The 15,266-nt window shown below is 41.2% G+C and overlaps 1 protein-coding gene across 4 annotated transcripts in view; it reads right to left on the bottom strand.

The window, feature by feature from the left end:
• Nucleotides 1-15,266, bottom strand: part of dysf (dysferlin, limb girdle muscular dystrophy 2B (autosomal recessive)) — an 84,118-nt gene that overhangs the window by 28,768 nt on the left and 40,084 nt on the right. For 2 of the 4 annotated variants that reach the window (XM_036216574.1, XM_036216575.1), the window contains one exon: nt 2,758-2,856. In XM_036216574.1, coding sequence (XP_036072467.1) covers nt 2,758-2,856 — 99 coding nt within the window. Of the gene's footprint in view, nt 1-2,757; nt 2,857-5,283; nt 5,296-13,810; nt 13,871-15,266 lie in introns of all 4 variants that reach the window. The other 2 variants (XM_036216572.1, XM_036216573.1) reach the window with 2 other exon arrangements.

Below are 15,266 nucleotides of genomic sequence, written 5' to 3'. Positions count from 1 at the left end.
TGTTTGGTGACATCTTATGAAAAAAACTATAAAAAGCATAAGAATTTTCCCTTCCGAGCACAAAAAAGTATAAAATAAAAGAATGAAATCCATTGTAGACCCTATAAAATGTCTCTAAACCCCTTGTTGAAGTCAAAGACGAAGGGAAACGCGGTTGAAGGACCAGTTGAGAGGAAGGTGAAGGAGGCTGGAAAGGTTGGAAACACCGGATCATTTCCTTCGACGGTGGCACAACCGAGTGGAGGGCTTGTCAAACAAACGAGCGGAACATACCAGAAGGGTTGGAGCGAGCCGATGGGCTCGGTGGCTCGTCCGTCATTCCACCGTTTTCCAACCAAGTGTCAACTTCATTTGGAGCAGAATGGTGACATGTCGCAAAAGGCCACCTCCATGGGTTTCCATCATGTTTGGGTGAAGCCGTTTAACAACCGTCATGAAAAAGGAGGGGAAAGGAGTCTTTCAGGGGTCAATGACTGTTGGAGGGGCAGTTATAGTCCTCCGCTGGGCCGTTTCACTCCAGCCTCTTTTTCTTGACATTTGTGGGAGACTTCTGGAAAATTGAAGTTAATGCTGAACTTCTTCTCCACCAAGCTGATCTGTAACTTGGCTGGTTTGTTTTCAACTCTGCTCAGATGATTTATTCATCTTTTACATTCACTTAATAAAAGCAGGATGACATCAGGACAACATCCTGTATGACGGCGACCAAAAAGCGGGTTTGGATCAACATGAGTTCAAAACGATTCCGAGGGAAAGGTGAGGGGTCCCAACCCCGACACGGTTAGTCATGTGCCTGAGAATCGAATGAGACGTGTGACGTGCGCGCCGAGTCCCGGTGGAAGGAAAGGTCTGTGTTTAGACCAACACAACAGGGATTAGGGTTGAGGAGGGTGTGGGCGGCGGCGGCGGCAGAGGAGACGGGGCTCCCGGGACGGCGGCAGACTGAGGGAACCGGGCTAAACAGGGACGCTAATGACGGCTGATGTCATCACTCCGTTCAAACGCCGCTGACATCAGACGGCGACCTTTTCACTGCATCCATCCACCGCGGGGATCCTGGAGAAAACTTCACCTTACATGAGTCATGAGGATGACGCCTGACAGGATGAAGAGCGTCCAGACCGACATCCAAGAGGTGAGGATGAAGGTCAAAGAAGAACCAAACAATAAAGCTTCAGTTCTTTCTCTTTTCCACTTTATTCATTTTTTATGTTCTGTATTCAAAATGAAACTTAGAGATAAAAGGTGATGACTCTAAATCAGACATAAATACGAAAACATTTCCTCTAATTGACTCAATAAAGAACCAAAAGTGATATTTTAGGATAAAATCTGATTTAATTTCTGAGTGAAGCTCCGTCAGCAGAGGAGAAAAACTTCACAGCAGCTTCATGCAGACCTTCATCCTTGTTGTGCGTCAGTCTAAGAAGTTAGTTTCGTATTTGGCTTTGATTCAAACAGTTCTGTTTCTGAGACTGAGGGAAAACGTAGAGCGACTGAGCACTGAGGTACCAGAGTAACTTTATAATCAAAGAATGGTTTCAAACGTCCCAAGAATCTTCTGACACAAACTCTTCTTTATGTTACTTCATAATTAATCTGTACATGATGGGATGGATGGAAGGAAGGAAGAACGGAGGAACAGAGGGAAGCATGCACGGAAGGAAGGATACAGATAGGGAGTGATGGAAGGAAGTAAAGGAGGACAGACAGACAGATGGACGGAAGGACAGAAGGAAGAAAACAGATAGGGAGGGACGGAAGGACGGCAGACGGAAGGAAAGAAGGAAGGATGGAAGGAAGAAAGGAAGGAAGGACTGGTAAACGGAATGAAGGACGGACAAAAGGACGGAAGGAAGGATAGAAATAGAGAGGAAGGGAGGACGGATGGACGGAATGACGTAAGGAAAGACGGACGAAAGGAAGAAAGGAAGGACGGACGGGTGGAAGGAAGGAAGAAAGGAAGAAGGATAGAGTTAGGGAGGGACAAAAGGACAGAAAAAGGATGGAGGGACAGACGGATGGAAGAAAGAAAAGTTGGATGGAAGGATGGCCGGAGGAAGGAAGGATGGATATACGGAATGAAGGAAGGAAGGACTGATGAACGGAAGGAAGGGAGGATTGATGAAATGAAGGACAAACAAATAGAAGGAACGAAGGACGCACAAAAGGACGGAAGGAAGGATACAAATAGAGAGGAATGGAAGGACAGCAGGAAAGACGGATGAATGGAAGGAAGGATAGAGTTAGGGAGGGACGAAAGGACAGACGGAAGTATGGGTTTGATTTCTCTGTCATTTTTTAAATTATGTTATTCCATTATTTTTAATACTTAAATCTACTTTTGAAAAGCAACTTTTAGATCCTCACAGTTCAAACGACTGAACATCATAGAAGAAACTCAAATTTTCTCTCCTTTACGAGTGGATTGAAGTCCATCTGAACCAGTTTGTCTGGAGTTTTTGGATCATTTTATCCTGAAGAATTTCGGGTTTATGTCCATCGCACAAACTCTTTGCATTGAGAAAAATATTTTTCACCTTTCCATAAAATAAAATAATCAAATCATGTTATTTATGTTTAGATCAGAGTAAAAGCTTGGATTTTATCACTGCCTCTACCTGAGAAAAGTCAATCCATCCCTTATTTTCTGGATTCCTTTTCGATTTGTGGTTGCTGGAGCCTATCCCAGGTCACCATTATTACCAGTGAACCTCCATCAATTTTAGACATAACCTTGTTGGCCCCGCCTCCTACCTCAAGAGTGTCCAAGCCCTGCTCCAGGTAAGTCCCGCACTTGTTCTTCTCTCCGATGGAGGCGTAGAATTTACTCCACCAGTCCACAGATTCTTCTCCCTGTTGATCACAAGGTCAGAGTCAAAGGTCGCTGAAGCGGAGCGCTGAAGGAACCAACGGAAGCACGAAGGTTCAGAAAAAGAAACTTAAACAATTCAACCCAAAATGGGTTCTTAATGAATTCTGCCCAGCAGATGAACTCGCCGTCCCGCGCTGACTCCTGTTTGGCCTTTTGAAGCGGTGCCATTCAGTAATAACCCACTTTTCAAGCTTTTTCCAATGATCACATAGCGAGATGGATGGAGCCAACTCACGTCAACGGGAGTAAAAACGGTCTCTGGTGGCCCCGTGGCGTTTAGGTCATGCTATATGCGCATTCTGAGGCAATGGAAAGGAGCAACAGGGAAACGGCGAGAGGCACCAAGTGGGTAAATCTATGCCGCTATTTATATAGAAAAAAGAAATGTATATGTTCCTGAGATCTTTACCCCACATCTGTTTCTAAAACATGATTTAAATGCTCATCTTTTTTAACATGTTTACAGAAGAAGAATGAGAAGCTCCTGCAGGTGCCGTCAGCCTGGGAGGCACAAAAAGACACTTGAACACTAAACTTTAATGTTTCACTTGCTGGAATTGAATGTGAATTTAGGTTTTTGAGGGGTAAAAGTAACAAGATTTGAGGCTTCAAATCTTTCATCTAGAAAATACTGACTTTGGATTAGAGTTCCTAAAGCGCTCTAAAGTGACGAGTTGTCCATGAACCAGCGTCAAATTAACAAAATCACGTTTGACCTACAGGTCCAACATAAACAACATTCCTTTAAATTTACAATTACAAATTCATGAAATTACCAAATAAAAAAAACAAAAAAAAACATGATGAATTATTTTTTGCGTTTGCATCACTTTAATGTGTGATAAAACACCTAAAAAATTCCTGAATCTCTTCCTGAATAACCTTTTAATACTGTAGTAGACCACAGCAACAAGTAAATAATACACGTTCTGTAAAGTACTGTAACTTTTTCGGCTAATGCATTTAACGTTTCTACCAATTCTGAAGATAAGAAAACCAGCTCAGCGCTAATATACAACAATTTACTAAAGTAAAGTGTGTAAAGTGTGGTATATTGGCAAATTTTTCATTAGTACATCGTTACGTATTACCAAACTTTACAGTGGTAAAGCGTTCACGTTAGCAAACTTGAAAAGTACATTGTTATTGTAAATTAATGCATCTTGGCAAGCTTTACAGTCGCAAATCACTGCAGATTAGCAAATTTTACAGTTGTAAATTAAATAGTTTTGTATAAGTAAACAACACAAAACCAAATAACTGAATATTAGTTGCAGTAGTGAAGCGTTGCTCATTAAAAAACTCTACAAAAGTGAATGTACATATTGGTACATTTTACGGCGGCAAAGTTTACAACATTACCGAACTTTACAAAATTGATATATTAAATTTTAGTAAACTTTACAAAACGTAATTTCTACATATTGGCAATAATTAATTGCATACATTAGCAAACTTTACAAAATAAAGTGCTGAATATTAGTAAACTTTACAAAACAAACGTATCACACATTAGTAAACTTTACAAAATGTAATTTCTAAATATGGGCAAACCTTACAAAAATGAATTTTTACAAATTCACAAAATTAAATTGGTCTTTATCAGCAAACATTTCAAAAGTTAGTTTTTGCATACTTTACATACTTTTCATACTGTTGCAAACTTTATAAACAATTGTTGCATATTAGCAAACTTTATTGTAGTAAAGTTTTGGTTAGTGGCAATTTAGAGAATTAAAGTGTTGTATATTAGCCAACTTTACTCAACTTTACAAAATTCAATTGCTATATATTGGCAAACTTCACAAAATGTAATTTTTACAAATAAAAAAAAAATCAAATTGTTCCATATTAGCAAACATTCTAAAAGTTAGTTATTGCATCCTTTACAAACTTTGAATACTGTTGCAAACTATAAGGTGGTAAAGTGTTCTATATTGCCAAATTTTACTTAGTATCAAATATTTATACTCTGACCCGGAAGATTTCACCATTAGAGAAGTGAAGTGTTGTATATTAGCCAACTTTACAATTGTAAGTTGTTGCATATTAAACTCTACAGAAGTATTTTTTTGCATATTTGACAGCTGCTTTTCTCTCCATCAGAATCAGTTGGTTTATTGTGTAAATATTTAATTACTGTTAAAGTGTTGCAAATTGGTGTGGCACTGTATTTCTCAGCTTCAGAATCTGAACTATGTTAACTGCATAACTGGTCAAAGAATTATAGTATTTCCAAAAACATCTTTACTGGAGCTAAAGCTCTGGGGTTAAAAGAAATGGATTATTTTTGTCTATTGTTTAGAAAAAAAAAAAAGCGATCTGTAAGTGAGGCCAATTGTTTATGTTTTGATTTTTTGACAAACATCATTCAGGTGGATCATCTGCCATAAAAAAAAATCACTTACCCACTGTGACTTCTACAGGCAGCATGAGTGAGACATCAGGAAAAACATTAAGTGGGAATTGAACTAAAGGTAACCACACATTAAAGGCCGTCCTAAGTACCTTTCTCCACTTTACTTAATACTTCTAACATCATATATGAGGGGGATTGTTCCAAAAAGGAGCATGCACCATTAAAAAGCAAAGGAACAAGCCCTCTATTCCAAAACGACTGCTGGCATGAGCGTAAAGGCCGTTAAAGTCTTACTATTACAGCTATGAGTCATGCGGAGGCCCCATAATGCCGTTCTGTACTGAGGGCAGAGTATAGATCCTTGTTTTGAAATGTTGAGGTTTGGATGGGAGGGATTTTGATTCATATGATGTGATCTTTGGAGCCGTGTGCCACGGCTTCGACTGAAACTCTGTCATGGAATTGTTTCAAGTGTGAAGCTGCCTCATGCATCACGCCGACTAAAAGTCTGCTCGCGCTGGCAACCGATCGCCGCTTGATTATTTTCTCACAGACGTGTGGCCGAGAGGACGTGTGACGCACGTACCCCCTTTTTTCCTGTGTCGAGGCGTAAATAAACAATGAGAGCGCCGGTTTGGGTTGGAATCCCCTTCCTCCCGCTTCCCACAGACTCACAGCGATTGAAGGAAAATGTGGAATTCCTCGTTATTCCAGAGAGAGAGAGAGCAGCACGTGGCGTTTCGGCGACACACCCATACCCGGCGTGAAGCGCCTGCCGCGTGTTAATGTGTCCTCTGTGGGCGCCCCATGCCAAACGCTGATGACAGGGGCGCCACGGACTAAAGTCCGGCTCCCAACTCCAGATGAAGCTCCAGACAGAGTTTAAGGATTTGCCCCAACTGCACATTAGGGCGCAGGCGGCCTGCAGCGGTATGTTCAGGGTGTCGGTGCGGTTTGCAGCCTGTCATTAAGCCCCGCAGGGAAAGCCGAGCTAACCCCAGCAGGCTGGCAGTGCCAACAAAGACGGGGTTTACATCTGTTACATCTCTGAGTGGGGAAAGCCCATCGAAGTAAAGACTGAGTGGAACAAGGAGAAACTAGCGCCTGTCCACAAAGATCACTGGGAATTTGCCCCAAAAGTGTCAACAAACGCAGCAAAAGCTTCAAACTGCTCTTCGTTTGACTGTTTTAACCATAAATTAAGTCTTTGCTTCAAGAGAAAACATGTTAAGTAACATTACAAGTCATAAAACTAAATATGTTCAGAGATGACCAAAGTCTGAGATGCTAGAATTTCCATATTAGAGATGAACAAATGTCCTCAAGAGGCCAAATTCAATGAAAAGTCTAAGGTTGTGTCCGAATTCCCCCCAATGTAGAGCGGGACTATATAGTGCCCTGGATTTTAAAGGTAATTCGGACTCAATGCTCAATACTTTTCTTTTGTTTTTCTAAACACCAGATGTGAAGTGAAAACAGAATAAATACAAACGTTTATTTATGACTCCACTGTGTCCTGATAGTGAAAATGTGGTTTGTTTATTCAAATATTACATTTAAACACATTTTTTTGTTCAAAATTGTTCAACCGCAATGCATTCTGGTCTATATTCACTAATCTAGCTTTTCGCAAAGACTTCTGGGAAATTTCGAGTGCACTCCATTCTGGAATGAGTAGATTTGGACAGCACAAGAAGATGGCAAACGCACTATATAGTGATTAGGGGGGAATTTGGACACAACCAATGTAAATGTAGAATGTATTGAGGACACAAATGATGTTAAGAAATATATCAGGTTTGTTTATTATAAAAGTAACCATGTCTCCATGTTGGGTTTATAAGATTATTATTAAAAGATTTTCCCAGTACGGGGGGCTGTGTCTGTATGACAGCCGCCTCTACAGTGTTTCTGTGTCTCTGTGGCTGAGCTTGACGGCTGACTGTCTTGTATTAACCCAAAGGGAAAAAAAATACAATTAGGAGACCTTTTTTATTTTTTTTTAATCTTTAATCGATGAGCCCGAGTCTGCAGCCTCTGCACACCACAGCAGCTCATATCGAGCGAGTGAGCTCCGCCGCGGGAGCGAAAACTGGCGCTCTGTCAAGAGTGTATCCCACCTTCGCCCCAAAGAAGCCGGATGAGCTCTAAGAACCTGCAGCTCAAACGGGTAAAGGAAAAAGATGGAAGTTCTGGACAAAAACGCTCGGTTTTCATTAATATTCTACCTGCTGATCGAGTCACTGAAAACGTCATGTTCCCAAAGCTGAGTTCCTGATTGGCCAATGTGACATAGCGACCTGTCAAAGTTCAGGTATTTAAATTTTGGCTGCGCTGCCCAATTCGTGCCATGTCGCTCAAATCGTGCTGCTGGCAGACCTTTGCGCCCATCGCTCAAATCACGCTGCAGGACTTCAGATCGCCTCATGTCGCGTCTATTGATTTAACATTGAAAGTGGCCACCTCCGCCACGCAAATCGCATTGACCAGTGTTCAAGCGGATACTTTCAATGAAAAGTCTGCATACGAACGTAGACCAGAATTTTGGGCTTCCACATTCAGAACACTTGTGATCACTTTAAGTCACTTTTTCAGGCTCTAAACGCCCCTGAACGCGAGTTAAAAGTTAAACCAGCTGAACTTTGACCAATCAGTGGCTTTGTGGTTTTTGAGTTGATGGAAGCCGTTTTCGTCTGGTAAAAACACAATGTTTGACGCCTTTAAAGTAAAAAGAAGCTTCCTTATTTTCATCTCCACTCTGAGCTTAGGGGACCATCTCAAACCACAGATAAAGAATAGAAGGCATTTAACATGGAAACGTTCACTTCAGAAAACTCAGCACCCGGATTGAGGAATTCGTCAAAAAGCCACGTTTATGCGATCAAACTCCTTTCCTGAAAAACCGAGCCGTTCCGACTCAAATCCGCTGGGATTTCCTTTGACCTCGTTCCGTAAAGCATCTCCAAAAACAAATTGGTCAATGTGAAGAATGTGGAAAGACCGAGCTGCATGTTTCCGCAGAGCGGTTTGTGTGTTATTGTCATTTGCTCCATTGTGGTTTCAGGGCAGAGCACCAAACCTCAAGCAGGAATCTGTTGTATTTTCACATTAATTAAAGACCTCTTTGCTGTCACCGGCTGACAGGAGATAGATGAGATGCTCCCATTTGTGCTTTACCAGCACACCGCCTAAAAACGCCTTTCTGTAAATGATGCGCAACAGACCTCTGGATGGTTGTGAGTTCTTTAACTTAAAGTTTGCTTTTTTGTAAATCTGATTATTTGAATTTTTAGAAGATAAATCCTCTGTTATAGGAATGACTAAATAGAACTGAGAAGACTGAGCTGAAACTGCTGGGATAAATCTTCTTAAACTTCCAACGAAATTTAAATTTAAACCATAAATCCCTAAAAAAACATCTTTACTACCAACAACCCTGGCCCATAAGATCTACCACTCTACTAGTGGTACCAGTGGTTCTATCTGGTCCTGTCCTCCAACTCGCTATTTTTTGGCGTGCTGGTTGTTCCCATTAAATCATGGGTCTCCAACCCTTGGGACGTGGTACTGGACGCTGAAACGGTGCTGGATTAGGGTTCATGTCCCGGGACTGGTCTGCGTCCTGAGATTTGGGGACCCCTGATTGGTGTATGTATTTTTCCCTGTCTGTGGCTCGGTACCAAGCGACCGTCGGACCGCTACCAGTTCACAGCCCGAAGGATTGAGATCTCCTGATTTACTGAGCCAGCAAAAAAAAAAAAAATTTTTTAAATGCTGAGCTGGGGACACCCAAAATATCAAAAAGTGACGCGGTGGGTGCCCAAACCCTACGTCCATATATGATGAGTTGGGAGTGAAAATTCCTTGGTTTCCGTGCTCAATCCATTGACTGTATATGGGAACTGGATTGAGTGACTGTGACATCATCCATATAAAATGGCTTACCTCCGATTCCAACCAAATAGTCAACTGAGTTTTCATTTTTTCATGACACGGACGTTGCCATGTGGAGCCAGATGTCGTCAGTAAGTGTTGATTGGTCCGAGTTAATGTTTCTATGACAACCACTATCACCAATCGAGAGTGAGCTTGAACGCTTGAAAAAGGCTACAACATTGGACAAAGAAGGCTCCACCTACGTTTACTGTGACATCTGATTGGCCAGTTTATAACTTAAAAACCTAGAAGTCTATAGACTTTTGGTTTCTTGGAATCAGCGTGTACTTCCTGTTTGGAACGCCAGGAGGGGGAAGGGTCACTCAGTCCAGTTCTCATATCCAGTCAATGGGTCTACCATAAACTAAGATAATTTGTTTGGGCCAGAGTCTCAAAGTTAAAACTTCACCGGCAGGTAAAGGCAGATATTGGTCATTTGGTTAACACATTATAATCTCCAATATATGTTACTGTATTTTTAATTTTTATTTTTATGTAAAAATTCAAACTTTCTTTTGGATTTTTGCCTCTTAATCCGAGCAAATCAACACCAGGATTTGGTGAAAACCATCATCTCACACTGGATAGGAAACAAGTGGGCCTGTGAGTCTCTTATTTTGAAACGTTCAAAAAGGAAGTGCTTTTTCTTTTCTTTGTGGGTAATTAGTGAACTCTAAAGAAACAGTTTTTTTTTCATTGACTGTATACAGTGAACAGGACAAAGTGACACCACCCCCCCCCCCATTGCTTTTCAAACAGGAAGTACCTCCAAGAAGCCAAAATCCCAAAGACTTCTAAAGAGAAATAAATATATTCTTGCAAATATTTTTCTTCATAACAAGTTATTTAAGTCATAAACGGACCAATCAGATTCCTCTGTTAAAGCATGTGGTGCCCGCTGGCCCCCACCTCAAACGTTTGACAGATTTTCCCGAGCTCGATCTCAGAGGAAGGGGCGTCGACTTACTCCCGATTGGTGACTGTAGTTGCCATAGAAACGTTGAATCAGACCACCTTGAACCAATCACTGTTGGCATGGAGACGTCTGTTGCAGAAGGGAATTAATGTTATGGGTGACGTCACAGCTGCTCTGTCCAGTTCTCTATATACAGTCAATGATTAGCATTTTTATTTGGTGAGCTAAAAAGTGGAATAGGAGCTTTAAGTTACCCAGCGGGGAAACATAACACCAGTTTTTAAAAATGCTTTTGATTTTTGTTACTAAACGCTTGGTTATAACGCCATCGACAGCTAATGGTGGAATATTCAACACCGTGGAAAATGTTACAAATTAACCCGCTTTACATCCAATCCAGGGCTCTAAGTAAAGCACTGCCCACCTGACAGATGTACGTTAAAATTAGAATTTATTTTAGCAAACTCAGTTTCAATTTTACACAGCTTTACTGACAGCATACATGGGGTCTCTCAATTTATGTTCTAAAAATAAGTCTCAATTCCAATAATTCCAGATGTTTTAGAGCAGTAAACTCCACACTACACATTCTATACACTTCTCTCAGACTCACATGAACATTTTCACCGTTTCCTCTCTCGTTTTATCTCTAAGTTTTGTTTAAACGAATGAAAACAAAATCTGATCATAATTGAGGATTTAGGTAAATTTGGCAAATTGAACGTATTTTGTGCAGCAGGTGCAGCATAGCGGATATTGATCGACAAAATTCTATAGTTATCAGGATGTAGTGCTGTAAAAAAATTCACAAGAAACAACCAAAATTGCTCTAAAAATGTAAATTTTTTTAAGTGAATATGTTCTGCCCTTTTCTGAGGTCTGCCAGTGATTATAAGACACTTTTAAAAACTTTTTTATTAAGGCTTTTTTAGTGAGTTGTTAAAGTTTATTGTTTAATTACTTTTTTTATTGTATCTTCCATATTGTTTTATAATTTTATTTGACTTTATGTTCAGATAGCAAGTGATATCTATACACATAAATATTGAAATTTATGTGGAAGAGAAAAATTAAAAGTATTTTTATGAATAAAAATGTTGATAAAAATCACTTAATTCATCAAAAGTGAATTATTTCATGCATATTTAGAACCTGATCTTATCACGATTCCCTGCGATTCTATCCACCTGTGGCTGTGAGAGGGATTGGAACACCTAAATTGGGTTGTTTGGATGGGTGAGCGAACACTTGGCGATGGAGCCGCCGTACATCCCTCAAACTCTGCGGCGGCTTGCATCAGTTTGTGGCTGAAATTAGCAGAACAAGCAAAACAACAGTGATTTAGAGGAGCTATTTGGACATCTTGTTTCTGGTCGCAGCGTCATTAGAGGGCCATAAATGCACGTTTCATAAACCCTCAGAAATGCCACAAAGCTATGCGGCACACAAAGCCGTGTCAGCTAGTTTTCCCGGTCGCGGAGAAGCCGGCGAGGATTTATGGAGGCCGAGGCAAACTGCACCGTTTTTTAAAGGGGGATTTTAAGTCGAGGTGGCAGGTGGCTGGCAGGGAAGCAGAATGGTTTGGATGGAAATTAAGTAGAGGTTCACCACAAATACGGCTGCGAAAGGGGAAGTATTCATATAAAATCCATCACCTTGAAAAAAACCTGTCTCAAATATCACATTAAATTCAAGCGACCTGACTAATTTGAGAACGCAGTAACCTCACGGTACCGAGAGCAGCGAGGCCGGTTTGATCCCTGACAAATGCTGTCAGCAGACCCGCGTTCTGACGATCAGATGTGACGCCCCGTGTTCCTTTCCCATCTGAGCGGCGTTAGATCTCGCTTTTGTCGAAACTGGATCGTGGCCTTCGAGGCCGGCGGAGTCACAGCGATGCTGACAGCCTGCATGCCCAAACTTTTCTGATTCTGAAACCAAATCTGACTGAAGCTGCCCTGAGAGGCTGGGAGTCATCAGACATACGCTCCTGATCCACTCTTGACTTCAACCCAAAGATTAGGAGCCAGGATTTAGGAAGTGAGCTTTCGCTTTCTGGTGCCACGAGAGGTGGGCTGCTTCTTTTTCATCCTTCTTGCCTCAAACTTTTTCTGTTCTTTTTTCAGTCCTTCCTTAACCCTTTCTCAATTACACATCCCTCCATTTTGGTGACTGAGGATCTTAGCGCTGTTGACTTTGGCCCCGGCAAATGGAAAGCTGAGCCTTTAATTTGACTGCTTTAAATATATCACCCTTAATAAAACAAATATCTGTGTTTGGACAGAAAGAAATCAGCCCCAATTACTACTAGATGTGTGTCTGTAGCTGTCTTTAAGTGGATGTGAGGACATTTGCCGTTAAACAGACATCTGGTCCTCACAGATTTAAAGTCGTTGACATTAGGGGTTAAGAATTGTGGTGATGAAAGTTCAAAAGCAAAGACGTTACAAACACACAAATGTGTGTATGTGTGTTCTCATCTTTGTATACTTGCGAGGACCGATAAATGGGACATTAGTTGTTGTGAGGACATTTACCGTTAAACAGACATCTGGTCCTCACAGATTTAAAGTAATTGACATTAGAGGTTAAATATCATGGTAATGAAAGTCAAAAGTAAGGACATCACAAACACACGTGTGTGTGTTCTCATCTTTGTATACTTGTGAGGACTGATAAATGGGACAATAGTTGTGTGGACATTTACCGTTAAACAGACCTCTGGTCTTCACAGATTTAAAGTCGGTGACATTAGGGGCTAAGAATTGTGGTAATGAAGGCTCAAACACAAGAACATCACAAACACAAATGTGTGTGTTCTCATCTTTGTATACTTGTGAGGACCGATAAATGGGACATTAGTTGTTGTGAGGACATTTACCGTTAAACAAACATCTGGTCCTCACAGATTTAGAGTAACTGACATTAGAGGTTAAGTATCATGGTAATGAAAGTCAAAAGTAAGGACATCACAAACACGTGTGTGTGTTCTCATCTTTGTATACTTGCGAGGACTGTTAAATGGGACAGTAGTTGTGTGGACATTTACCGTTAAACAGACCTCTGGTCCTCACAGATTTAAAGTCGGTGACATTAGGGGCTAAGAATTGTGGTAATGAAGGCTCAAACGCAAGAACATCACAAACAAAAATGTGTGTGTTCTCATCTTTGTATACTTGTGGGGACTATAGTCGCTGGGGGGACATTTTTTGTTAAAAAGACATCGTGTTCTCGCAGATTTTAAGTCGTTGACATTTAGGTCCATTTTAGAACTCGGTAGAGTTGTGTGGAACTGAGCTGCCAATTCTTATACAGACCGTCTAGAAAGGTTAATTCACAAATTTCTACTGTGGTTATCAAACCATGTTCAAGGGAACCCTCCAACCATGGAGTATAGGTTGTGCATTTTTCTCTTTGTTTACTGGAAGCTCGATGAACTTAGTGAAGAACTGATGAAAAACACTAGTGTCACATGTTGCCAGAGTGAGTATTTTATCCTGCTGAATCAGAGACAACATAAAAGATGTTGTGAAATGGACTGGCGAATGATAAAGGCTAAACCCCGCCTTTACCCAACTGTAGCTGGGATAGGCTCCAGCAACCCCATGAAAAATGGATGGACGTTGTGATGTACAAGTTATTGTTGAAACAGTTACACACATACAGGTTAACATTAGAATGAATGACTGAATGAAATGCGTTAAAAGATGAGCTCGTTACCTACATGGAGGCTGGAACTAGAGCTTGAGAGGTTAATGATAGCTGAACTGGCTCCATCTGCAAGCTACAAGAAAACATGCACATTAGAAACACCCTCAGGTTAGCTGGTTAGAGTTAGTCACTGTCATGACACACATTTCAACAGACAGAAACTCATCGCAAAGGCTTCATATGATTAACAGAAATGATCAGACACAAACCAACATGTTGTTCTGAGGACAGAACATCTGAGAAACCAGAGGGACTCTGGGACTTCTGATAGCTAATATGAACAGAAAAGCAAAAAGTGCTTCTAAATAAATGCAAAAGAAGCGAGAAAACATTTAAGAGACTTTACTTTCTGAATTTCTGATACTTCTTCTATGGTGGTGATAAACTTACCTATTTACAGAGAAAATGTGTTTGTTTTTGGTGATTCTTGGATGAAAACAATCAAGAAAACAAACTGAGAAACACATTAACCAGATGCATCTGCACAGCTGCATCAACAACTGCACAACTAAAATGCTGCGGCTCCATTCTGAGGTTGTGGACCGGCTGCTTCCCATTGGCCTTCAAATGAAAAGGCTTAAATCTCGCTGTGCAAGCGTGCGGACAGCCCGTCCGTCACCGCAGATTTACGAGCTGGTTGCGTTAGCGTTATTGCGTCCACGCCGCGGTTTTTCATGTCGGGCTGTTTAATTGAAGCAGGCTGTTAATGTCGGGGGAGGGGACTCTCATTTCAACACCCGACGCGGACGCGGCCCAACGCGGACAAAGAGGGGGCGGGTCCGATGGAAACCAAAAGAAACGCCGACCATTGTTTCAGTGGTTTTCTGGGTCGGGAGGAGTTACCACTGAGGCCTTCAGAGCCGGGGGAGGGGCGATGGAGCAATTAAAAATGAAGGAAATACCAGAGATGACCTAAAGATGATGAGAGCTTCACAGAGAAGGCGAGCGGTCATTGAACCACAAGAACGAAGACAAGACAATGTCAAAGATGTCCTCCTGATGAAATTAGTTGAGGAGCTGAAATTGGTTTCTTTGCCAAACGAGAAACCAAAGATCTAAACAAATAAGCGCTACGTTCACTAAAGCATCAGCAATCTACATTCAAGTGACAACTTCCAATGGAAAGATCCACGTTTTGAGCTTTCAAAACTCTTGTGTTCACACGTAGCTACACAAGTTTCTACAACTGTTTTGGGCTCTACGTACAAAACGTGAATTGAAAGTTAAACCAGTTCAATTTTGGCCAATCAGGGCCTCAGATTTATTTGTGAAATATGGGTAGTGTCCTTTTTAATTCACGTATGTACCAACCGATGGAAAATTAATAACACCACGACACCATAGACACCACGTCATGTTAATATCGGAATAGAGCTGTGAAAGAAAAAGCAAGATTTGCGACATTCGCGCCGCTTATACATTTCACACCAAGTCTCTTCTAACTGTAGGTGGCGCACATGTGCAAGTAA

This window comes from Oryzias melastigma, linkage group LG18 (assembly GCF_002922805.2).
Source record: "Oryzias melastigma strain HK-1 linkage group LG18, ASM292280v2, whole genome shotgun sequence".
NCBI classification, from domain to species: domain Eukaryota; kingdom Metazoa; phylum Chordata; class Actinopteri; order Beloniformes; family Adrianichthyidae; genus Oryzias; species Oryzias melastigma.
Note: the sequence above shows the minus strand (reverse complement) of the source record. Positions and strands in the feature narration are given on the sequence as shown.